A 24,189-nucleotide genomic window follows, 5' to 3' on the forward strand; every position below is an offset into this window, starting at 1 on the left:
AGGGACACTTGTGCCAGTGTCACCATGGTGACACCTAACTTTGTGGACCCTGGACAGATCATGCCAGGTACTGATTTCCTGGTGACCAATGCCAGCAATGTCACTACTAGTCATAGTGTGGCAATTGTGGCTTTCTCCTGGGGTGGAGTGAAGGGACAAAAGAAAGTTGTAGTCAGTTCAGACCTCCCAGTTGATTGTTTGTTGGGCAATGATTTGGAGTCATCACAATGGTCAGAAGTGGAGCAGAGGACTCACATGGAGATGTTAGGCTTGCCAGCACATGTGCTTGCTGTGACTAGGTCGCAGGCCAGAAGATGCCCCACTGAACAGGTGCTGGATCCTGAAACTATGGACCAGACACCTTCCAAGAAGAAGAGCAGTAAGGGTAAGGCTTTGCCTTCCCCCTTGCCCCAGGTTGAGGATCAGGTCTCTGAGGAGGCTGATCTAGAAGAGCTGAAGGAAACTGAGCCTAAAGAGCTTGAACTTGATCAAGTTGAGTTTCTGGGCTCAGGGGGACCCTCCAGAGCAGACCTGGGGAAGGAACAGTTGAGCTGCCCTTCCCTTGAACCCCTCAGACAGCAGGCTGCTGCTGAGGCTGCAGGGAATGCCACAGGTGCCCACAGGGTATACTGGGAAGATGGACTCCTGTACTCTGAGTCAAGAAACCCCAAGCCTGGTGCAACCAGGAGGCTGGTCATCCCCTTGTCTCTGAGAGGTTTCCTTCTCACCTTGGCCCATGAGATTCCCCTTGCAGGTCATTTAGGTCAGACAAAGACTTGGGACAGGCTTGTCTCACACTTTCACTGGCCCCATATGAATGAGAATACCAAGGAGTTTTGTCGCTCATGTGTCACTTGCCAAGCCAGTGGTAAGTCAGGTGGCACAACAAAGGCCCCCCTCATACCACTACCTGTGGTGGGGGTTCCCTTTGAAAGAGTGGGGATTGACATTGTTGGTCCAATGGAACCCCATACAGCATCAGGACACAAGTTTATACTGGTGGTGGTGGACCATGCCACCAGGTATCCTGAGGCTATTCCCCTTAGGACCACTACAGCCCCTGTAGTGGCAAGAGCCCTAGTTGGAGTGTTCTCCAGAGTGGGTTTCCCTAAGGAGGTCGTTTCTGACAGAGGTACAAACTTCATGTCAGGATATCTGACTGCCATGTGGAAAGAGTGTGGTGTGAACTACAAGTTCACCACACCCTATCATCCACAATGCAATGGGCTTGTTGAGAGATTCAACAGGACCCTGAAAGGGATGATTCATGGACTACCTGAACCTCTTAGGAGAAGATGGGATGTCCTGATCCCCTGCCTCTTGTTTGCTTACAGAGAGGTCCCACAGAAGGGGGTTGGCTACAGCCCTTTTGAGCTTCTGTATGGGCATCCTGTAAGGGGACCCCTGTGTTTGGTGAAGGAAGGATGGGAGAGACCTCTCAAAAAGCCTGCAACCAACATAGTGGACTATGTACTTGGTCTCCGCTCCAGGATGGCTGAGTATATGGAAAAGGCATCTAAAAACCTTGAGGCCAGCCAGGAACTTCAAAAAGCTTGGCATGACCAAAAGGCTGTACTGACTGTGTACCAGCCAGGACAGAAGGTGTGGGTGCTGGAGCCAGTGGCCCCAGCAGCTCTGAAAGACAAATGGTCTGGGCCCCACACCATCATTGAGCAAAAGGGAGAGGTTACCTACTTGGTGGACCTTGGAACTCCCAGGAGCCCTCTCAGAGTGCTCCATGTTAACAGGCTCAAGGCATATGTTGACAGGAAGGACATGAGCTTGCTCATGGCCACAGATGAGGGACAGGAGGAAGAGAGTGACCCTCTCCCAGACCTGCTCACTCAGAATCCTGATGATGGGTCGGTTGATGGTGTTGTCCTTTGTGGCAGCCTCACTGAACATCAGCAACAGGATTGCAGGCAAGTTCTGCAATCCTTTCGACATATGTTCTCTCTGACACCCAGCCAAACTGATTGGTGTACCCATGATGTTGACACTGGAGACAGTCTGCCTGTCAAGAGTAAAATCTACAGACAGCCTGATCATGTTAGAGACTGCATCAAAACTGAAGTGCAGAAAATGTTGGAACTGGGAGTCATTGAGCCCTCAGATAGCCCTTGGGCTAGCCCAGTAGTTCTAGTGCCAAAGCCTCACACCCAGGGTGGTAAGAGAGAGATGAGGTTTTGCGTAGACTACAGAGGCCTCAATGCAGTCACTAAGACTGATGCCCACCCAATACCAAGAGCAGATGAGCTTATAGATAGATTGGCTTCTGCCAACTTCTTAAGCACATTTGATTTGACAGCTGGGTATTGGCAAATCAGGTTAGCTGAGGAAGCCAAACCCAAGACAGCATTTTCTACCCCTGGAGGGCATTATCAATTTGTGGTAATGCCCTTTGGACTGAAAAATGCACCTGCCACCTTCCAAAGGTTGGTGAATCAAGTCCTCACTGGGCTGGATGACTTCTGTGCAGCTTATCTTGACGATATTGCTGTCTTTAGCTCCACCTGGGCGGATCACCTGGTCCACCTGAGGAAAGTGTTAGAGGCCCTGCAAAAGGCAGGCCTCACTATCAAGGCCACAAAGTGCCAGATAGGGCAGTCACAGGTTGTATACCTGGGCCACCTTGTAGGTGGAGGCCAGGTTCAGCCACTAGAGAGTAAGGTACAGGCCATCAAGGACTGGACTCCTCCAATCACCCAGACTCAGGTTCGAGCTTTCTTGGGCCTGACTGGGTACTATAGGAAGTTTGTCAGAAATTATGGGTCCATAGTGACCCCCCTTAATGACCTGACAAGCAAGAAGATGCCAAAGAAAGTTCAGTGGACAGCAAGCTGTCAGAAAGCATTCAATGACCTAAAGCAGGCCATGTGCACAGCACCTATCCTCAAGAGTCCAGATTACTCCAAGCCATTCATTGTCCAAACAGATGCTTCTGAGTTGGGTGTGGGAGCTGTTCTGTCTCAACTGAATTTTGATGGTAATGATCAGCCTATTGCTTTCATTAGTAGAAGGTTGACACCCAGAGAGAAAAATTGGTCAGCTATTGAGAGGGAGGCCTTTGCTGTGGTCTGGGCCCTGAAGAAGCTGAGGGCCTACTTGTTTGGCACTCACTTCACCATTCAGACAGACCATAAGCCCCTCTTGTGGCTAAATCAGATGAAGGGTGAAAACCCCAAACTGCTTAGGTGGTCCATTTCCCTACAGGGGATGGATTTTACAGTGGAGCATAGACCTGGGACTGATCACAGCAATGCTGATGGGCTCTCCAGGTATTTCCACTTAGAGCAAGAAGACTCACCTGGTCAAGGTTAGTTTATTGTCCCAAAGTTTGGGGGGGGGTCATGTAGGAGAGTAGGGTCTGCAATCCTATGATCACCCAGATTTTTGCTTTTTGCTGCACTGGTTTACGACTTTCCCTGGCTGTGGGCCTGCTAATCAGACCCACAGCCTAGCTGTTCTCTCTATCCAAATTGTACTCAGGTACTGAATTGGCCCTGGGCCCTCTCCAAGTCCCTGTACCCAGGGCTGAGGTGCACCCAGAAGTCTCCCAGGGGCTGAAGCATGTATTGTGCCACCCCTGGATTGACTAACTAAAACTGACACAACTGGCTGCACGACAGCTGGGGCAAGGTGGTGTACTCACCCTTTGCTTTAGATATAGTATACCTATATCTAACCCTAAAATGGACACACAGATCTCCTATCAGTCACTCCTATGGCAGGCCTTAACAATCCTGAAGGCAGAGTGCTTGGAATCGTGTGAGATGGTGCTCTGGCATGAGCTGAGCCTATCTGCGGCTTTCGGGATCTATCCCTTAGCCGTTTCCATGATATCGCATACCATATACTCTTAAGTGCATTATAATCCTCGCGGTTATGTGCCAACTCTGGTATCGCTTTATCAAAACATGTCGAGTAAGGTGTCATACGAATTGGAATACTAACCCCTCGCCAATTCTGGCGACGGGGTTAGCATTCCACCCTTCTAGAGGGACACGACATGTATGTAACCCCTAACCCCGGTTAAAGTCAGACAGAGCCTTAGCATCCACAAAATGGATGCTGCCACCGAGACACAAGTCTGCCCTCCTGCTGCTGGGAGTCCTCCCAGAGCAGGAGATAAGGACAAAGGGTTTCCTGCCAGGGGCGGTGCCAGCACCGTCCCAGACAGGGTTTTGTGTATTGTAGGTAGGCAGGGCTTTAGAGGAAGGTGACTGCAAGTGGCACCCCGGTGCTCACTGTGCATAGGCCGGCTGAAACCAGTTCCAGGGGCACTCCAGCCCCTGGCCTGGGGAAAGCCCGCCAAGGAAGTGGGTGTAACCACCCCCCTCCTGGTCCCACCCATAGGGCAGGACCTAGTCGCGTGCCAGCCCCCTTTTACAGGATAAAGGTAGGAACTGGCCCCCTTCCAAATCAGATCATCTTTGAATCCTGAAACTACTTTCTGCGAAAGGAACTCAAGACTTCTTCCTAAGATTTCTCCCTTGTGACTAAGGAGTAGTCACCCTGCATCCGCAGGCACCATCTAAGAACACTGCGGTCTGCTGCAAGTCCTTCCTCCGGAATCCGACTGCCCAGCTCGACGAGAACCGGCTTCCCTGGCACCTCTGACCTCTACCTGCATCATCAGTCACGCTGAGATTCGTGGGTGTGACGAGACCTCGAGGGACCGGCCATCTTCAAGACTGCACGACTTCTTTCCAGCAAGCCCGCCGAGTGAATTCCTGGTGAGTGCTTTGGGGTCCGAGAAGCCCCCACCCTGAGCAGCTCCAGCACCGAAGAGCAGCCCCCCAGCATCTCCACGATCTGCGTGGGGCCCTTCTGCTTTTTACTGCTCACCGCGTTGTTTGGCTACTAGCCCGCTGGCTTGTGGCCTTCCTGACAACGCCCGACGACATTTCTGCTGCTGGTCTGGTTGCTCCAGACTGGCCCTTGCTTCCCTCCATCTGAGAAGTATCCTGGACCCTCCTGGTCCACTCAAGACGCCATTTTAGGTCCACCGCGTGGGCCTTGCATTTGCCAAGACTTGTTGCCCAATCCTGGGTCCAGCGACGTCGACAGCAAGAACCTTCGTGGGACAGCTCGCACCTCCATCCTGGTCGCCGACAACGCCTCCTGGTCCGAGAGACTGCAGAGCCCAGCAGCGCCCACTCACCTGACTGCGGTGACTTCGCCCGGTGCCATCCTGGTGCCCACTTAATCACTGGCTAGTGATTCAAGAACTTGGTCCCCTCTGCTTTCAGGTTTTCTTCTTCCTTGATCCAGGCTTGGATCCATCGAACTTTTCTTCACTGGTCGCCTGCCAGCAACTTCTTCCTTCCAGGCTCCTGGTCCGGCAACGAGATCCCCGACGTCTTTTCAGACCTATGCAGCTGCAGCCCCTGGGCTAGGTAACTTCGGTGTCCCAGCATAGCCTCACTATCCTAGGGTCAGGATCCACTGTCGTTTTCTTCCTACCAGGCCGGGTTCGCCCGTGAACACTAACTTTGCCTTTACTAGCCTCCATAGACTTTGTCCCGCATCCCGCGTGAGAGTGCACACTCTGCACCCGAGTCCCCTGGGTCTCCTAGTAGTAATCTAACGATTCCCTAGTCCAGTCCTAGCGATTCCAAAGCCTATTAGAACTGTTACTTACCTGCTAGTAATTCGCATTCCACTTTTAAAGTATATGGTTTTTCGTGCCCCTCGGGCATTTGTGTAGAACGTGCTAACTTAAGTATTTTCGTAAGAGTTTTGTTGTGTGCCTAGCACCCTGTCCTCATAAAGAGTACAGGGTTGTTGTGATTCTAATAAATACATTGTTTATTTTCATAACACTTGTGTGGTGTCCTTTCACTGGGTGTTCAAGGGGTAATGTGATGGTAAAACAGCTGGCTTAACACGCCCTCTAGAGTCTTAGCCTTAGACTGCTCGTATCCATGCTACTAGGATAGCTGGTCTATAAGGTTGACTTACAACCAATCATCAATAAGGGTTGTTTGGACTGATATATAGTGATCACTAGAATAGTGAGCACTGCACATCAGGCCAACTTCTCACAGCCTGCAGGTGGAACACATTTGTGGCATGGTGCACAGCAAAGGCTGTGGATCCACTCTCTGCCCCCCTTTCAGAGGTTCTCCTCTTCCTTCTTTCTCTTGCCCAGCAGGGTTCTGCTCTGGGCACTATCAAGGGCTACCTCTCGGCCATTTCAGCCTTCATAAGGCTTCCTGATCAGCCTTCTCTTTTCAAGTCCCCTGTTGTAAATAGATTCTTGAAAGGCATCACACACGTTTCCTCCTGTTCCCTTCGTGATACCTCAGTCGGACTTGAATGTTGTTCTAACGTATCTGATGTGCGCTCCCTTTGAGGCACTTCATAACTGTCCTCTTCATCTTCTGAGTCCTAAGACTGCTTTCCTGGTTGCCATCACCTCTGCCAGGAGAGTGAGTGAGCTCCAGGCTTTATCTTCTAAACCTCCTTTATTTTCTGTTCATCCGGACAAGGTTGTTCTAAGGACTCATCCTTCTTTCCTGCCCAAGGTGGTCACAACTTTTCAGATTGGGCAGTCCATCACCTTGCCCACCTTCTATCCGCCTCCGCATCCCTCGAAAGAGGAAGAGAGGCTCCACCATCTGGACCCAAAACGTGCTCACTCTTTCTATCTAGATCGCACATGCCAGTTCCGGGTGGATGACCAGCTCTTCGTTGGTTACGTGGGTGCAAAGAAGGGACGGGCGGTGCACAAGAGGACCATCTCTCGGTGGGTCGTCTTGTGCATCAAGGTTTGCTACTCTTTGGTGAAAAAGGAGCCTCCTGTTGGGCTGCGCGCCCATTCCACTCGTGCCACGGCGGCTACTACTGCCCTGGGTTGGGGAGTCCCCTTGCAGGACATCTGCCAGGCAGCTATGTGGGCCTCGCTGCACACGTTTGCTAGACATTACTTCCTGGACAGCCAAGTCCGGAGGGATGGCTTTTTCGGCTGTTCCGTTCTCCGTGACTTTCTGGTGTGATCTTGGTTCGCAGATCCACCACCGGGGTTGGTATTGCTGGGGTATCTATTCTAAGGTAAGGAATCTAACACTAACCTGTTTCTTTCAGATGTACAAGTTACTTACCTTCGGTAACGATATATCTGTAAAAAACAGTAGTTGGTGTTAGATTCCTTACTGCCCCACCCATCCTCTGCGAACCGATATCTAGGGTTAAGAACATCCCTTTCAGGGCCCTAGTTTCATGGCACCAGTGTTGGTTTCTATCATGGCTCTGCGTTACTGGCGCGAAAAGTTATGTACAGAACTGACGTCAGCGCGCGAGGTCGGCGTCCAAGTATACGACGCCGACGATGGACGCGGAGCCGCAGACGACGCCTACCGACACGCAGGTGTACTGCTGACGAAAACTTTCCGGATCCAGTCTGACGCCTGGGGATATTCTAAGGTAAGGAATCTAACACTAACTACTGTTGCTTACAGATATATCGTTACCGAAGGTAAGTAACTTGTGCGGCGGTGCTCGAACTCTAGGATGCCTAATTTCTGTCAACCCTCTTCATCTGTTATGCATTTGCTTTGTGGTAATGGGTCAACACTACCAGTTAAAAGTGTTTCCTTTTGAAGTCATCACAGATCCAGGGGTGTTTACAAATTGTCTAATAGTGGTGGCTGCCCATTTGCAATGGGAGGGCATTCATGTCTCTCTGTGTCAACGATATCTGAAAGAAATACGTTAGTGATAGATTACTTACTTTAGAAAAACCACCAGGTGTCAGACTGGATTCGGAAAGTTTTCGTCAGCAGTACCCCTGCGCATCGGTAGGCCTTGTCGTACGGCTCCGTGTACGTCGTTGCCGTCGTAGTCGCCAAGATCACATCGCTGGAGCTGCTTGGACGCGCCCATGCACGCTAACGTCAGTTCTTTCTTTTTCCGCGCCAGCAAGCTCAGATCCGGTGAGAGCAGTACCTCGAGTCATTTTTTGACTGAGTTTTTTTAGGGACTTTTGTCTCTGTTTTTTTAGTACTTACACTCCAGGTGCATAGGGATGCTTGGTTTTTAATCTTGCATGGCCTGTCCCCGCACGATGTCGGTGATGGAACCGCAGCGTGAGTGTCTCTACTGCCTGGGGTGCGACCATGACTTTGAGTGGTGCCCCCACTGCCGGGCCATGGCTCCGGAAACTTTGCGGGAGCGGTCCCAAAAGTGGCTAGAGGCTCGGGAGTCGGCTCCGTGCTATTCCAGGTCCCGGTCCCGTGGGAGGTCTAGGGACCGGCCGCGGAGCCATCACCACCCTTCAAAGTCTTCGAGTCAGGTAAGGCGACGCACAAGAAGTCAAAGAAGCGTTGTCGCTCTTCGCCTTCCCCTAGCCGGTCGCACGATGCGGCTGAGGGTGCAGGTGGCACTGCCCCTGCGGCTCTGGCCGAGCCTCTGCAGTTGCCGATGGCCTACCCGCCCTTTTCGGGTACATCGACAACTCCGGCCCAGCTGCAGGAATTCATGTCAGCCATGGCACGTATTTTTGGACCGTCCGGCCCCACCGGTGCGCCTTTGGGCCCAGCGGGCCTGACTGGGGGTCCTCGTTCTTCGACGTCGCCGGCTCCAGCCCGACGTTGTCGACGACTTCGGTCTCGACACCGAGAGACCCCCATGGATCCACGCATGGTTCCCGTCTATGCCGGTTGGCCCAGTACGACCTCCACAGACATCGTCGGCGCCGCCACCAGCATCGGCCACGACACGGGCCCACGCCGTCCCTTGTCTCATGCCAGACGTGGAGCCAGTGCCGGCAGGGTGTCGACTGACGCAGATTCCGAAGCCGTTTGGGATTTTCTTTCGCTTTATTCACCCACCTCCTTATGATACACCTGTTCAGCAGGCTGTGGAGGATGGGGAGAACTGAGAGGAGTCTGAGAACCCTCTCGCAGCACAATGCGAGTTAGACCTGGACTCGGATGTGGATCTGGGGAATGCAGGTGACCAGGATTATACTCCTGAAAATGGCTCACTGTCTCATTTTACCGTGGTTACGGAGGAGGGTGATTCCTAGTCTATGGTGTTGCGTAGGGTGGCCGAGGCTCTCCACCTCGAGCTTTCCTTCCGCACCACCTCACAGGAATCCTAGAAACTGGAGCAGTTTGGGAAGAAGATTTTTTCTTTCGCAGTTCAGGACTGCGGTCTGTGAACACTGCATGTCTCTTGGGCTGTTATTTCCATTCTGTGTGGGATACGGTTGCGCAAATGCTGCCACAGTGTCCGGTGGAGGCCCGGACAGTACTCTCCCACGCTATTGCTGTGGGAAGAGACGCAGCCAAGTTTACGATACGAGGTGGTCTTGACACGGCCGACTCGCTGGGCCAGACGATTTCCACGATAGTGGTGCTACGCCGCCACGCCTGGCTGAGAACGACTGGCTTTTCTGGGATGTCCAGAACACATCGATGGACATGCCCTTTGATGGCACTTGCCTGTTTAGAGATAAGGCGGATTGTGCGTTGGAGCGTTTTAAAGACTTGTGGGCTACAGCCAAGTCCTTAGGCCTTTCGGCCACACACACTCCTTCTGCTTCTGATTTTCGCTCCTTTTGTGGTCAAGGAAGGGGCGCCAAGCAGTTTTGTTTCAAAGCCACAGGCCTGCGCAGCAACAATCTCAGCGCTGCCCCAGACGTGGGACCCGCAGAGGTGGGTCATGGGGCCAGCGTGCAGGTCTGTCCACCTCCCCACCTGCTGCCACTGCCTCCAAACCTTCCTAGTCTGATGTTTCAGGCCCACCAGGCGCCAGTAGGTAGCAGGATTCGCCATCACCTCCACCACTGGCTCACCATCAAATCGGACAGGTGGGTTCTGAAAATTGTCCGAATGGGTTACTCCCTCCCCTTCGAGACAACCCCCCCGGCCATGCCACCACAGTATCACCGCATGTCGGGGGATCACTTGGCACTTCTCCTGCTGGAAGTTACTGCCCTCTTGGCCAAGGGGGCCATCAAGCTCGTTCCGACGCCAGAAGTATTTTATGGTTGTTACTCCCACTACTTCCTGGTTCCAAAGAAGGACAAGGGCCTGCGTCCTGTCTTAGACCTTTGGAACATCAATCGCTTCCTCCAGAAGTAGAAGTGCAAGATGCTCATACTTGCTCAGGTCTTGTATGCCTTCGACCCGCAAGACTGGATGGTAGCGTTGAACCTGCAGTACGTGTACTTTCATATCCCGGTCCTATTGGCCCACCGACATTACCTGCGATTCATGGTGGGACATTTTCAGTTCACCGTGCTCCACTTTGGCCTTACCAGCGCCCCGCGAGTGGTCCAGAAAGTGATGGCGGTGGTTGCAGCTCATCTGCGCAGATCAGGGGTTTCATTCTTCCCCTTTCTCGATGAGTGGTTGTTGAAGGCGGGCTCGCCCCACACAGTCATCTCCCACCTCCAGACTACAGCCGACCTCCTGCATTTGCAGGGGTTCGCCATCAATGTGCAGAAGTCGCACCAGATTCCCTCTCAGAAACTCCTCTTCATCGGAGCTGTTCTGGACACGGCGCAGTTTCGGGTTTATCCTCCCGAACAGCGAGTCAGGGACATTTGGGCTATGATTCCGATCTTTCAGCCCTTGTCCTAGAATTCGTTCAGGACGACCTTTGAGGCTGCTGGGTATCGTCCCCTTCTGCATCCTGCTAATCAACCATGCCAGATGGCATATGCAGGCTCTACAGTGGGACCTGAAGTTCCAGTGGGCGCAGCATCAGGGGAATCTGTCCGACCATGTCCAGATCTCAGAGGGCACTGCACAACAATTGCAGTGGTGTCTCACGGATCAGCATTGGGTCCGAGGCAGATCCCTCTCCCTTTCCCAGCCGGAGCACACAGTGGTGATGGATGTTTCCCTCCTGGGATGGGGTGGCCACATGGGAGAGGCGGATATCAGAGGCCTCTGGTCTCCGGCGGAGTCCCGGCTCCATATCAACCCTATCCTCCATATCAACCATATCAACCTTCTGGAGCTTGTTGGAGCCACGGCTGCTACCACTGTTGACATGCAGTTTTCCTGTACTACCTGGACGCCCCTGAAATACATTCATGAAGCGCCACTGTCTTGACAGCCATGTTAGCCAAGAGGGGCATTTCGCCTGCTTGGTCTTACAGAGCTTTTTAGTTTCAACCAATTCAACCAATTCACAGACCCTCCTCTGAATAGGTATTGCTTTGATATCTGTATAAGAGGTGAGGAATCTGTGGTTACAAGTTTCTCTCAGAAGAACAAGTTACTTCCCTATCTAACCATAGAGTCCTCTCCAACCCTCCCATTCTCCTTCAATGAAATGAACTCTAATCCATTAAAAATAAATCAGCACATCGTTTCCAAAGTGAAACGGTGTCAGTGGGGTGCCACACGGCTCCACCTGACAGCACGCCGGGGTACTGCTCAAAAGTTTCCAGATAGATTATGTCACTCATAAAGTATTCAAAAGGTGAAAAATCGGTGGTTAGTCAGGGTATCTACCAGAAAAAGCTTTACAAAAAGCTAGTACCTTGTTCATTTATCCCAGTTAAATTATAATGCCATACGTATCTGGATTTTGGTCTTCATCTGCAGTAAAAAAGTGAAACCGCTTTATAGATTAGCTTTATTTATCCTCATGGTGTTAAAGCATGTAAATGTCATTCTACAAAAGAGTGAAGTACCTCTTTTGAGGATGGCAAGTACTGCTGCATTTTTCATTATGGCGGAATGTGAGGGAAATAATAAGTACTGTGGAAGTAAGCATGATTGGCTATTTTGTGAATTTGACTGTGACAGAATTGTTCTTTTAATGTGTACCGTGTACATATTTGTAATACCCCTCAAATTACTGTTTTTATAGTCCTTTTAAAAAAGTAAATAGATACATAAAGGTACACTGTATAGGACAAATGTAAAAATGTAAATATAAAATGTTATTAATATATATTTATTTAAAACACATTATTATTTTTTATTTGCAACAGTGTGCAAAAGTTTGGCAACCGAAGCAAAATGTAAGAATCTTTTTTTCCTGTTCCAGCTGGCCAAGAATGTAGGAAACAATAGTTTTAATGAAATTATGGAAGCAGAATTGCCCACTCCTTCCCCAAAACCCAATCCTGCAAGTGATATGTAAGTATTTTCAGAGGCATGCAAGAATCAGCATAATATGCAATACCATTCTTGGGTATCTGATTGTTATCAGAATCTACTGTATACATGTAATTTACAATTCCTCATTTTCTTTTCCTAATTCAGACTCCTTAAGGTTTTGGCTCAGTTAGGTTATAACTTTAATCCTGAAACTATTTGATCCTCTGCTATAATACTAAGTTTGAATATGTTTGTCATGTTTCATTTTAGGACGTGGATCTTGCTCTTCATGCACTTGATATTTTCAGTTGTAATTTAAGGAGGAATTAGCAAGGGGAACATTGATTATTAAACACTATTTACCTTTTGCAATCCAAACTATATATGATGTGGCTAATGTTTAACCCCATTGTCATCATGTGTCCCCTCTGTTGGAGAAATACGTAGTCCATATTGCAGCCATCACATGAGGATGAATACCATTTCCTACCAGGGATACAGCTTCAGTTGTGAGACCATTTAATTCTATAAAGTGCTCTTTTTACATAATACATATACACACTATCTGATTGTATTTCTTTTTTTAATACCCAAGCAGTACCAAAAGAGAGTAATGAAGAATACAGCTATAGTTAAAACCCAAAATACAACCCAAAATACATTAATGATGATTCACAAGCATTGGGCTTTTCTTAGGTTCACTAAAATAACAAAATGATGGAATCAAACGCAATAAAATATACCCTTAATGCCTATGTGTTTGTGTGCATGTGTTGTCTAGCAACCTCGCATTTGTAGTAGAGGCAATCATGTAGAAAGACTTAGAACTCTACTGCACATAAAGAACATCCTACCTCAGATTTTCTGCTACACATCGTGTGCATAGGATTCGTTGCCTTAGCTCATGCTCTTATGATTTGTGTTGGCTTTTTTACGAGGGGTTTCCAGTCCCTCAGTTGCAACTTTATGGATTTCCAATCAGGGGTGCCTCCCGCCTTATTTCCCTATATTAACAGGTACTTTCCTTTTTTACCATGACACGAGCATCTACACCTTTATAAAAAAAAAGTATTGTTTTTTTACATTTGTTAACAAATCACAACAACAGTTGCAGTACTTATCAATACCATTAGTGTTTCCAGATTCTATGATATACATTTTGCATATTTCTCCATCAACAGACACTTGATATTTGTTTGAGCTATGACTGAATTACAATTGAATCTTCCACAATGCAGTAACATGCAGCTCTTAGACATTCGGCATCTACTAAACTGTAATGGCAATTAAGCAGGCTACACTCTGTGTGCCAGTAGACCCCTACCCAAAAGTTAGCAATAGAACGGCATTCCCGGGCGACGTGAAGAAAGTTAGCTTGTGACACACCGCAGCACCAGCACTTTGTGTCAGGTCGCAGTCCCATGCGGTGTAATTGTTTGGATTGCGATACAGACGATGTAAGTATTTAAAATGTATGAGTCTAAGGTGGTAGTTTGGAGAAAGGTTTTCTAGTTGGCCGCAGCAGAATGCCCATTGGTCCTCAGAGATAGTTTCTCCTTTGGTTAAGTCCCAAGAGCGCACGCGCTAAGTGTAGTGATCGGGGACTCGTGTTGTGTAATCGTATAAATACGGGTGACCAATTTGCGCGCAGAGGGCTCTTTTAAGACTTGTCCCAGTGCCTCTAACGACGGCGGGGCATCAGGGAACGTCACAAAACGTGCATAGCATGCGGCTGTGAGCTGTAAAAATAACAGGGCATCTAGTGGTGAGGGCGGGCGGTGCAGCACCTAAGTGTTGTAGCGTGAGGAATTGGCCAAAGCACCTACACCTTTGAAATCACTTTTTAGTACATGCATGACACAGGGTCTTAAAGAATTGTGTGTGTGTGTGTGTGTTTATTGTCCATTCCCCAACCATTATGCATGATGTTTATTTGATCTGCCAATTCTTTTTGACCAAGTTCCTACATGACATCTAGAGGGGATTAGAGGTTGGTTTCATCCTTTAAAAAATATAAAATCTTTTGCATCGGCCACCTCTAAGTTATAAAAAGATGAAAGTTTCAGAACTATCTTGAAACACTCCTTGGGAAGTCACATGCTTACCATCTTAGCAGTTTTCTCAATAGTGAGCAATACGTTGCCAACCTGTCAATCTACACCTAAATTTACCTCTTGTGCCAACTTTCACTATATTGGCCACAATGCCCCCTACATGGATCTTTATTGTCAACTGTCTTCATTTTCAACAAAACCCTCAATTACAACCTCCCAATCAATGAAAACATCCTCTTTGTTGACAACCATAGACCGATTGTTAAAGAAGATGCACTACTCAATGTCATTGACTGACCTTGTTATGCGCTCTTTGTTAGTGACTATTTCTTTTCCATGGTTATACACTCTATGTTGTCAGTGATCACTTTTATGGATAAAAGTGCAAGCATAGCTTTCCACAGGTTCTTCAGGAAGATGGCTTTTAGGAGGTGTTAGAAATGAAAAAAGTGCTAGAAGAATGAAAGTTCCATCATGAGGCAGTCTGTGACTCCAGCCAGCTTTATATCTGAGTTCTTGAAGCACCTTTATTGACTACTGAAGTGCATTTTCTATTAACTGCAATTTACATTATGCTAATTGTAAATGTGTTTTTAAGCGAAGCGTTTTACTTGAACACTATAAGTTTGTAGTATTTTTTGGGGCAATCTTTATCTTGGCAGATTGAATCCTGTGTGGGTAGAAGGCTTGCGATTGATTGTTTTGCAGGTTTATTGAATGAGGGCAGTTAAGAATGTGTTCTTTCAGGGTTGAGAAATATTTGTTGAAATGTTCCATATCTTTGTTGGCGGCTTGTATGAGTATTGTACCGGTCTTGTAGCATGTTATATTCAGTGTAGCTCTTAGATTTCGAGAGGGTGATGCATGTTAATGCCGTAAGGAATGTTTCTTACTTCCTGTACCTTCAGCACGTTATTTAGGGTGTTGCGCCATTTAGCCATTTTAGTAGTGAAAAATATTAGGTCATTAATAATGGCGCTTTTTTATGTTGAAGAAGGAGTCTGAGATTAAGGTTTCTTTTTTTTTTTTTTAAGTAAATTGTGTTTAAAGGATATTGTGTTGTTTAGGGGGTATGGGATTGTATAGGAGTTCATTCCTTCCGTTTGCAGGTAGGCCCCTGTCATGATTATGGGTAATATTTACAGTTTTTATTACTCTCGAGTCCTCAGTACTGTGTCTGTTTTGTAGCTGGAGGCAAAATATAGAGATATTTTCAATGAAATGTTTCCTCGATTGTTTAGTGTTCTGTAATGTAGGATATACACTGACAACTGATGTCTCCTTGAATGGGAGCTAATCCAACGTGCTTGCCCTAATGTTGTTGCTTGCAGCATACATTTTCTTTAAACTTCCTTGGTTGTATAATATCTTTCCCGGGCAGACCTGGTGTAATCATTCTTTACTTTTCCATTGAAGCAACGGATGAGCATAATCTCAACGATTATTATAGGACAGCGACACACCAGTGGTGCAAATTTAGGCCAGCATTCATTCAGCAATTGATGCAGCCTTCTCAAGTTGGGATAATTATGCGATAGTTCAACTAGTGCCTTTGACTGAGGTGTAACTTAAGAAAAAGACAGAAACCTGCCATTTGGTTTGAAGCTGGACTTACCCTTGTAATAAACAAACTGGACCATTTAGAAAGAAAGTTAACAGAAATTACCAATAAGATTTTGGGAGAAATGATGATCACTCGGACTATAAATAGCATATTTCTAACACTAAAGTAGCATTTACCAACAAGATAATGGATGTTGCTAATATTCAGAATGAGGTGTTCAAAACAGTTGAAAAACTATCTTCTATAGAGAGGTTTTCATCGAAAATCTCCCCCTCTCAAAACTTGTCTGACCACTTGAACTCTTTTTTCATGGACAAAATTAAAGATATGAGGTGTTATTGATATAGATGTTTACCATCCACTACAAACAAATGCCACTCCCGATACTGTAGTCATTGATGCTGTACAATTAATCAGCATATATATACTCTTCAGAATCTCATCTCCAAAGTGGAATCCAGCTCCCCTTTATATAACTGCCCTTTCACGATATTCAAACAATTATGGATAAGGATTCAAAAGTTGCTCTTTTCCTTGTTTAATGCCTTCATAATCCAAGCACTAGTACCTCAATTATTAAAGAATGCAATAGCAGTACCTCTCTTGTTTATTATTGTTATTTTATATTATTTTGTATTCATATGCGTTAAAGAACCAAAGACCCATGTTGTTACAAGAATTCTGCTCAAAAGGTTTGGAAACCTGAATCTCTTCAATATGGTCTGTGATCATCTCCAAAGGTCCATTTGGACCCACTGCAGGCCGGCATCTACCCTGGTCATAATACTGAAAGACACTTGTTGGCAGTTATAGATAATATCAGGATGAAATGTGATGCTGGTGATTGCTTCAATCTTAGTTTTACTGGATTTATGTGTGCCTTTTGAAACGAGTGATCGCAACATCCTGCTCAGCCGTATCTAAGGCACTGGATTTAGGGGTTCATCTTCAATGCATTCTTTTCCATCCAATCACACCCATGCAGCACAGACATTTTGTGACATTAAGATGTCAAGTTACACTATGCTCTCTTTCAGAAAAGCCTTAAAAACCTGGCTCTTCTTGCAAACCTGTGCATGCCAAGTTGAGTCAGATTTACAAATTATTAACAGTCTTATACTGTGGTAATTATTAATATTCTTATGGCATTTGTGCTATTGAAAGATTGACCTATTTTGGCTTGCTAAAAGAAACCTTTCGATGAGCATACTTTTTTTCAAATATTGGTAACATAAAATAACTAATATAGGATGATCCCAGACTAATGCTTCTAGGCACCACTCATCATACATCCATCTCAGCAACGACACTGTTCTCTGGCACCAGTTAGAGCTCAGCCTCCAAACCAAGCAGTGTTATCCTCAGAGGCACAAGCACCTGTGAAAATCCTGTGGCTCTGTTTGATACAAAGGGTTCAGAGAAAGGAGGGTGATTCATGGCAATGATTAAGATGGTGGCGCTAGCATTGATGATAAATATTATTTTTTAAATTTCAAAAGTAAGTTTATTGAAGACTGACAGTTAATCAACAATACTTCGTACAAATAATCAATTGAAGAAAAAGACAAAAAATAAATAAGTAAATAAATAAAGGATATTGATGATACATAGTTACATTGAAATTGAAGAGAAGAGCTCATTGGGCAATATGCACAGGTAAAAGTAAATTCGGTCTGGTTCATGTTAAACATAGCATAGAATAAAAGGAAGGTATAATGTAATTTGCATATATTCTCATGTTCATATTGTCAAAAAGGGATAATAAACAATATTAATACAAGGTAAAGGGAGTCAAGGAGGCTGTAATGAAGGGTGGGGGAGGATTTTTTGCACTACTATCTAAGAATTGTGTGACAGGAGACCTTAAGTGTAATCATTTAGTGGCAAGGGAGATTGAAGGAACAAGAGTCGTATCTAGTCTGTGATTGTGGCAAATAGCGTACCACCAGGCAAGATAAGACAGTTTGGCAGTGTCCTTCCAATTCTTTGTTATCTGTTAGAGGACAACTGCTAATAGTAAATCAATGATCCGCAATTGTGAGAGATGTATCTGCAATCAGGTGATAAGCTACCTAAAATAATGTTAACAAAGGACAAGGAAACTGTGGTGTTAAAAATGGTATTAATTTGAGACCAAACCTGTTTCCAGAACTTGAAAACATATGGGCATGTAAATAAAACGTGTTTTAAGTTGACAATGTTTTGAGAGCAAGGCAACTGGGCAAAAGAATGCAGATAATGTCCCGTTTTGAGATATAAAAAAGTATGATTTATTGTTTATTGTGTTGAAATATTCTTTATAAAAATTGGATAAACTTGCTTCAATTTGACAAGACATTTTTGTCCTTAGCTGTGCTCTATCAAGACTGCGGTGATTCCACAGCCTTCTTTCGCATGAGAGCAAGTCCAGCATGTATTGGGGGTACTAGCATGTATCCTGTGTAGATGTGTAGGCGTAATAAGCAGTCTGTTGTGGATGAAAAAAGTTTGAGTGGTGCTCGCCGCTCTGGGTGATTTACTCAATTTGGACCATATTTTGTTCCATAAGGAGATAGGCCAATCAGAGTCGTTTCCCCAAAAAGTTCTCTGTTAGATTTATCTATTTGTAGTAGATTGTGTTAAGCGAGAGTAAATAGTAGAAGCCTTAGAATGTACACGTAGAAAGCTGTTCCAAATGTTAGGAGGTAGGGAGGAAGGAGGGGATGATTGTGAGAGCTGACCACATGTGTCTGAAATCGCATTTTGTAAGGATATAAACTTATGTTTGAAGGAATTCGGAAGGTGATACAGATCCTGTACTTAAATTGAAGGTCTATGCGGTTATCAAATAATTGGTATACCAAATAAGCCTTTATTTCTCCATAGTTTCCAATATATAGGTTTATTTTTAATTAATACATATTTGTTATTCCAAAGTGTCCGGGTTATGCGGAAGTAAAGAAAGGGTGGCCTGTAATAAATTACATGAATGTTTAATTACTGGTGTGTAGTTTTTTTTGCGGCTTGCCGGTGAAAGAGAGATATTCTTGAAATTAAAAGGGTGCTATAAATGAGGCATCTAAAAGAGACGTTAGTGATAGATTACTTACCTTTTCTATCTTCCCAAATTCTCACCCCTTCCCCTCTCACACATCTTCACGGGGGCATATGGATAGCGCGTCAGCCGAGCATGAACAATCTGTAATGTGGTGCCACCAGACCAGCGAGTTGGGCTGGAAACCCTGTAATGATAAAACAGCGAGGACTATATGTTTTATGTTGTATGTATTGACGTATTTTAAAAGACAATAACAATTTGTTGAAATTAGAATATCCCCAGGCGTCAGACTGGATCCGGAAAGTTTTGCTAGCAGTACCTCTGTGCGTCAGTATGTGGCGTCGTGCGTCTCCGCGTCCATTGCTGGCGCCGTAAGCGCCGAGATGACATCACGGAGACTACTTAGGCGCCACCCGTGTGCACTGACGTCAGTTTTTTCTTTTTCTGCGCCAGTAAGCGCAGATCCGGTTAGAGCACGTACCCTATTCACTTTTTGACTATCTTTTTGGGGACTTTTGGTCTGGTGCGTAGGGATGCCTGGTTTTAAGTCCTGTGGGGCCTGCCGTCGCAATATGTCGGTGGCGGACCCCCACGACGTCTCTCGCTCTACTGCCTGGAGCTCGACCACGACACCTGGTCCTGTCTGGACTGTCGGGCCATGGCCCGAATACCTTGAGGAAGCCGTGCCAGAAGTTGCTTGAAGTTCGGCACTCATCCCAGTGCCGTTCGCGGTCCAGGACCCATTTTCGTGAACGCTCGCGGGGCCACCATCTCCGCTCCTCAGGCTCCAAGTCTTCACCTTCGGATTCGGATAAGAGACGACACAAAAAGAAGTTGAAGAAGCGTTGTTGCTCTGCGACGTCCCCCCGTCGGTTCTCGGATGCGGACGAGGGGGACAGGGGTTCTGCCCCTGGGGCTCCTTTGGAGCCTGAGAGACCCGCTGCCTACCTGCCTTACCCAGGTCCCTCTGCGACTCCCGCACAGGTGCAAGAGTTTCTTGCTGCCATGGACCGCCTGTTTAGGCCTTGGGCTCCCGCTGGTGTGCCTTTGGGCCCGCGGTCCCATATCAGGATCCTGCTGGGCCATCGACTCCACCGGCGGCTCCGGCACCAAGAGGTCTTACGCTGCCTGCTCCGGCCCCAGCGCCGTCCTTGGTGCCGCAGTGGATGCAGCTGGTTCCGCCTCTGCCCTGGTTCCTGGACTGTTTTGTCCCCGCCTGGGATCCGAATTGGGACATGGCGCCGGTTTGGCACCGGCCGGCGAGATTCCTGATGTCTTGTGTTCCTCCCCCAGCCCCTGCCCCGCCGCCGCGGTCTGCACTGCAAACGGCAGAGGCTGAGGACGACTGGGAGGGGTCTGAGGACCCTCTTACTCGTCAGCAGGATTGAGCGGACGACTTGGAAGAGGCCGGCGGCCCCGACTTCTCCTCTGACCCGGGGTTTGCCTCTCCCCCATCCACTGTGGAGGAAGGTGCCTCGCATACGGTAGTGCTCCATTGGCCAGCTGAGGTCCTTTCCCTTGATCTTCCTACGGTGGCCCTGAAAACTAATCTCCTCACTGAAGTGCTCCAGTCGGCGTCCACTTCATCGGAGCCACTGCTGCCGTTTAACGACGCCCTCACTGATTTCTTGTTGGGCACTTGGTCATGGCCGGCCACAGGGGCGCCTGTAGATAAGAACGTCGACAGGCGTCATCGCCCAGCGCCAGGTGATCCTGCCTTTCTGACCACTCATCCTACGCCCGAGAGCCTGGTCATTCAAGCTTCGACGTCCCAGAGTGCCATTCCCACAGCTCCGCCGGATAAGGACTCTAAGAAGCTGGAGCAGTTCGGCAAGTGGTTGTTCTCGTCGGCCAGCTTGGGGCTGAGTCCGGTGAACACCGCATGTCTATTGGGCCACTATTCCCACGCAGTGTGGGATACCATTGCTGAGGTGTTGCCTCAGTGTCCTAAAGAGGTCCGGGTTGTGCTGTCCCAGGCTGTGGCCGAGGGTAAGGATGCAGCTAAATTTGCCATTCGTTGTTGCTTAGATACCATGGACTCTCTTTATGGCGATTTCCACGACTGTGGCGCTTCGTCGTCACGCCTTGTTGAGATCTACTGGTCTCTCCTCGGCTGTCCAGAGGTCGCTCATGGACATGCCCTTCGATGGCACTCGCCTGTTTGGTGATAAGGCCGACAGTGCGCTGGAGTGTTTTAAGGACTCTCGAGCTACGGCCAAGTCCTTAGGCCTTTCCGCCACGCGCCCGGCGTCGTCTACTTTTCACTCCTTTCGTGGCCATGGAAGAGGGACCCCTGCCCGCTTGTTCAGTCAAAAGCCTGCACAGAACCCAACTCAGCGTGGCGGCTCTGGGGGCCGGTGTGAGGGCCAGTCCACCTCAGTGGCATCCGCCTCAAAGCCTTCCTAGTCTGAGCTTCGGGGCGCACCCCACGCCAGTGGGTGGCAGGATTCAACATCACCTTCCCCATTGGCGTTCTGTCACTTCCTACAAGTAGGTGCTGCAACTCGTCCGGAAGGGTTACTCCCTCGCCTTCAAGTCTATCCCCCCGGCCATGCCACCTCAGTTCCACCGCATGTCGGGGGATCACTTTGCGCTTCTCCAGCAGGAAGTTATTGCCCTCTTGGCCACGGGGGCCATCGAGCGCGTTCCGGGGCCAGAAGTAGGGCGTGGTTGTTATTCCTACTACTTTCTGGTCCCCAAGATGGACAAAGGGGGCTTGCGCCCCATCTTGGACCTCAGGCATGTCAATCGCTTACTCCAGAAGGAGAAGTTCAAGATGTTGACTCTGGTCTTGACTGCTGTCGACCCTGGAGATGGATGGTAGGGTTGGACTTGCAGGATGCATATTTTCACATCCTCGAACCGGCCCACCGGTGTTACCTGCGGTTCACAGTAGGCCAGGAGCATTTTCAGTTTGCCGTGTTCCCCTTTGGCATTACCAGTGCCCCTCGGGTGTTCACGAAAGTGATGGCGGTGGTCACAGCTCACCTTCGCAGGTCAGGGGTGTCAGACTTCTCCTACCCTGTCGACTGGTTGTTGAAGGCGGGCTCGCCCAGGCAGTCGTCAACCACCTTCCGACTACGGCCGACCTCCTACGTTTGCTGGGGTTCTCCATCAACGTGCCGAAGTCGCACTGGAGTCCCTCTCAGAAGGATCTCTTCATCGGAGCGCTTCTGGATTCAACGTGGTTTTGGGTTTATCCTCCAGAGCATCGAGTCTGGGATATTCAGGGTATGATTCCGATCTTTCAGCCTCTATCCCGGGTTTCAGTCAGGATGACCCTCCGGCTCCTGGGCCTCATGGCCTCATGCATCCTGCTAGTGCAACATGCCAGATGGCATATGCAGGCTCTGCAGTGGGACCTGAAGTTCCAGTGGGCGCAGCATCAGGGCAACCTATCTGATCACTTCCTGATCTCGGAGGGCACTGCACGACAATTGCAGTGGTGGCTCACGGATCGCGATTGGGTCAATTGCAGATCCGTCTCCCTTCCCCAACCGGAGCACACGGTGGTGACGGACGTGTCCCTTCTGGGATGGGGCGGCCACATGGGAATGGCGAAGATTAGAGGCCTCTGGTCTCCGGTGGAGTCCGGGCTCCACATCAACCTTCTGGTGCTTCAGGCGATTCATCTTGCACTCAAGGCATTCCTTCCCTCTATCCGGGGAAGAGTAGTGCAGGTGTTCACGGACGACACCACCGCCATGTGGTACTGCAACAAACAGGGCGTATTGGGTCGTGGACCCTATGTAAGGAAGCCCTCCGCCTCTGGACATGACTGGAACATTAGGGCATTTCCCTTGCGGTTCAACACCTGGCAGGTTCCCTGGATGCTAGGGCAGACAAACTCATCCGTAGGTGCATGATGGATCACAAATGGCGTCTTCACCCTGAGGTGGTGCAAGGTCTCTTTTGACAGTGGGGAGAGCCTCGGTTAGATCTATTTGCCAATGAAGATATCGCGCAATGTCAGCAATTCTGCGTGTTGGAATTTCCAAGGCGGCACTCGCTAGGGGACGCTTTTCGCTGCGAGTGGAGTTGCGGTCTGTTGTACGCCTTTCCGCCTATACCACTTCTGCCCAGAGTTCTTGTGGCTCCGGATTGGGCACAAAGAGTCTGGTATCCTGAGCTGCTCAACATGGCCATCAATCCTCTTATCAGACTGCCTCTTCGGGAGGACCTTCTGTCGCAGCAGCAAGGGACGGTCCTCCACCTGAACCTGTCCAGCCTCCACCTCCTTGCGTGGAGATTGAGCGGCGGCAGTTGACGTCTTTTGACCTGCTGCCTGAGGTTTGCGATATAGTCTTGGCAGCCAGGCGTCCCTCCACTAAGACATAATACTCCTGCCGGTAGAACAAGTTTGTGGCATGGTGCAAATCAAAGGCTGGGGATCCCCTTTCTGACCCTCTTTCTGAAGTTATCTAGTTCCATCTTTCTTTAGCTCAGCAGGGCTCTGCTCTGGGCACTATCAAAAGCTATCTTTCGGCCATCTCTGCCTTCCTTTGGCTTCCTGATCAGCCTTCTCTTTTCAAGTCCCCAGTTGTTAATCGTTTCTTGAAAGGCATAACTCATCTCTTTCCCCCTATCCCGTTCGTTATGCCTCAATGGGACTTGAATCTAGTTTTAACTTTTTTAATGTGTGCTCCCTTTGAGCCACTTTGCAACTGTCCTTTAAGTCTTCTGACGCTTAAAACTGCTTTCCTGGTAGCCATCACATCTGCCTGACGGGTGAGTGAGCTCGAGACCCTTTCCTCCAACACTCCTTTCCTGTCTGTCCATCTGGACACGGTGGTTCTCAGGACTCGTTCATCCTTCCTGCCCAAGGTTGTCACTGCCTTTCACATCGGGCAGACCATAACTTTGCCTATCTCCTTTCCGCCTCCGCATCAAGAGGAGGAGAGGCTCCACCGTCTGGACCCAAAATGTGTGCTTTCTTTTTAGCTGGATCGCACAAAACATTTCTGGGTGGATGACCAGCTCTTTATTGGTTACGTGGGCGCCAAAAAAGGTTGGCGCGTACACAAGCAGACTATGTCCTGATGGGCCGTTTTGTGTAACAAAGCCTGTTATTCTCTGGCAAAGAAGGCGCCTCCAGTGGGGCTACGCACCCATTCCACCTGGGCTAAGGCAGCAACTACTGACTTGGGACGTGGAGCTCCTCTGAATGACATTTGTTAGGCAGCTACATGGGCTTCTTTGCACACCTTTAACAAACACTACTGCCTTGACAATCAAGCCCAGAGAGGCAGCTTCTTTGGGCGTTCTGTTCTCGAAGACTTTCTGGTGTGATCTTGGTTCGCAGACCCACCTCCGGGGTTGGTTTTGCTTGGGTATCTATTCTAAGGTAAGGCATCTATACCTAACGTATTTCTTTCAGATGAACAAGTTACTTACCTTCGGTAACGATATATCTGTAATAAACATCTGATAGAGATATCTAGCCGGAGATTCCTTACCTTAGGATAT

The 24,189-nt window shown here is 48.3% G+C and overlaps 1 protein-coding gene across 3 annotated transcripts in view; it reads left to right on the top strand.

The window, feature by feature from the left end:
* The window catches only part of ASAP1 (ArfGAP with SH3 domain, ankyrin repeat and PH domain 1), a 2,040,747-nt gene that overhangs the window by 1,265,647 nt on the left and 750,911 nt on the right, over positions 1 to 24,189 (top strand). For all 3 annotated transcript variants that reach the window (XM_078686749.1, XM_078686753.1, XM_078686750.1), the window contains one exon: positions 12,016 to 12,107. In XM_078686749.1, the coding sequence (XP_078542875.1) occupies positions 12,016 to 12,107 (92 nt within the window). The remainder of the gene's footprint in view (positions 1 to 12,015; positions 12,108 to 24,189) is intronic.

The sequence above is a fragment of the Lissotriton helveticus genome, chromosome 4_1 (assembly GCF_964261635.1).
Source record: "Lissotriton helveticus chromosome 4_1, aLisHel1.1, whole genome shotgun sequence".
Lineage (NCBI taxonomy): Eukaryota > Metazoa > Chordata > Amphibia > Caudata > Salamandridae > Lissotriton > Lissotriton helveticus.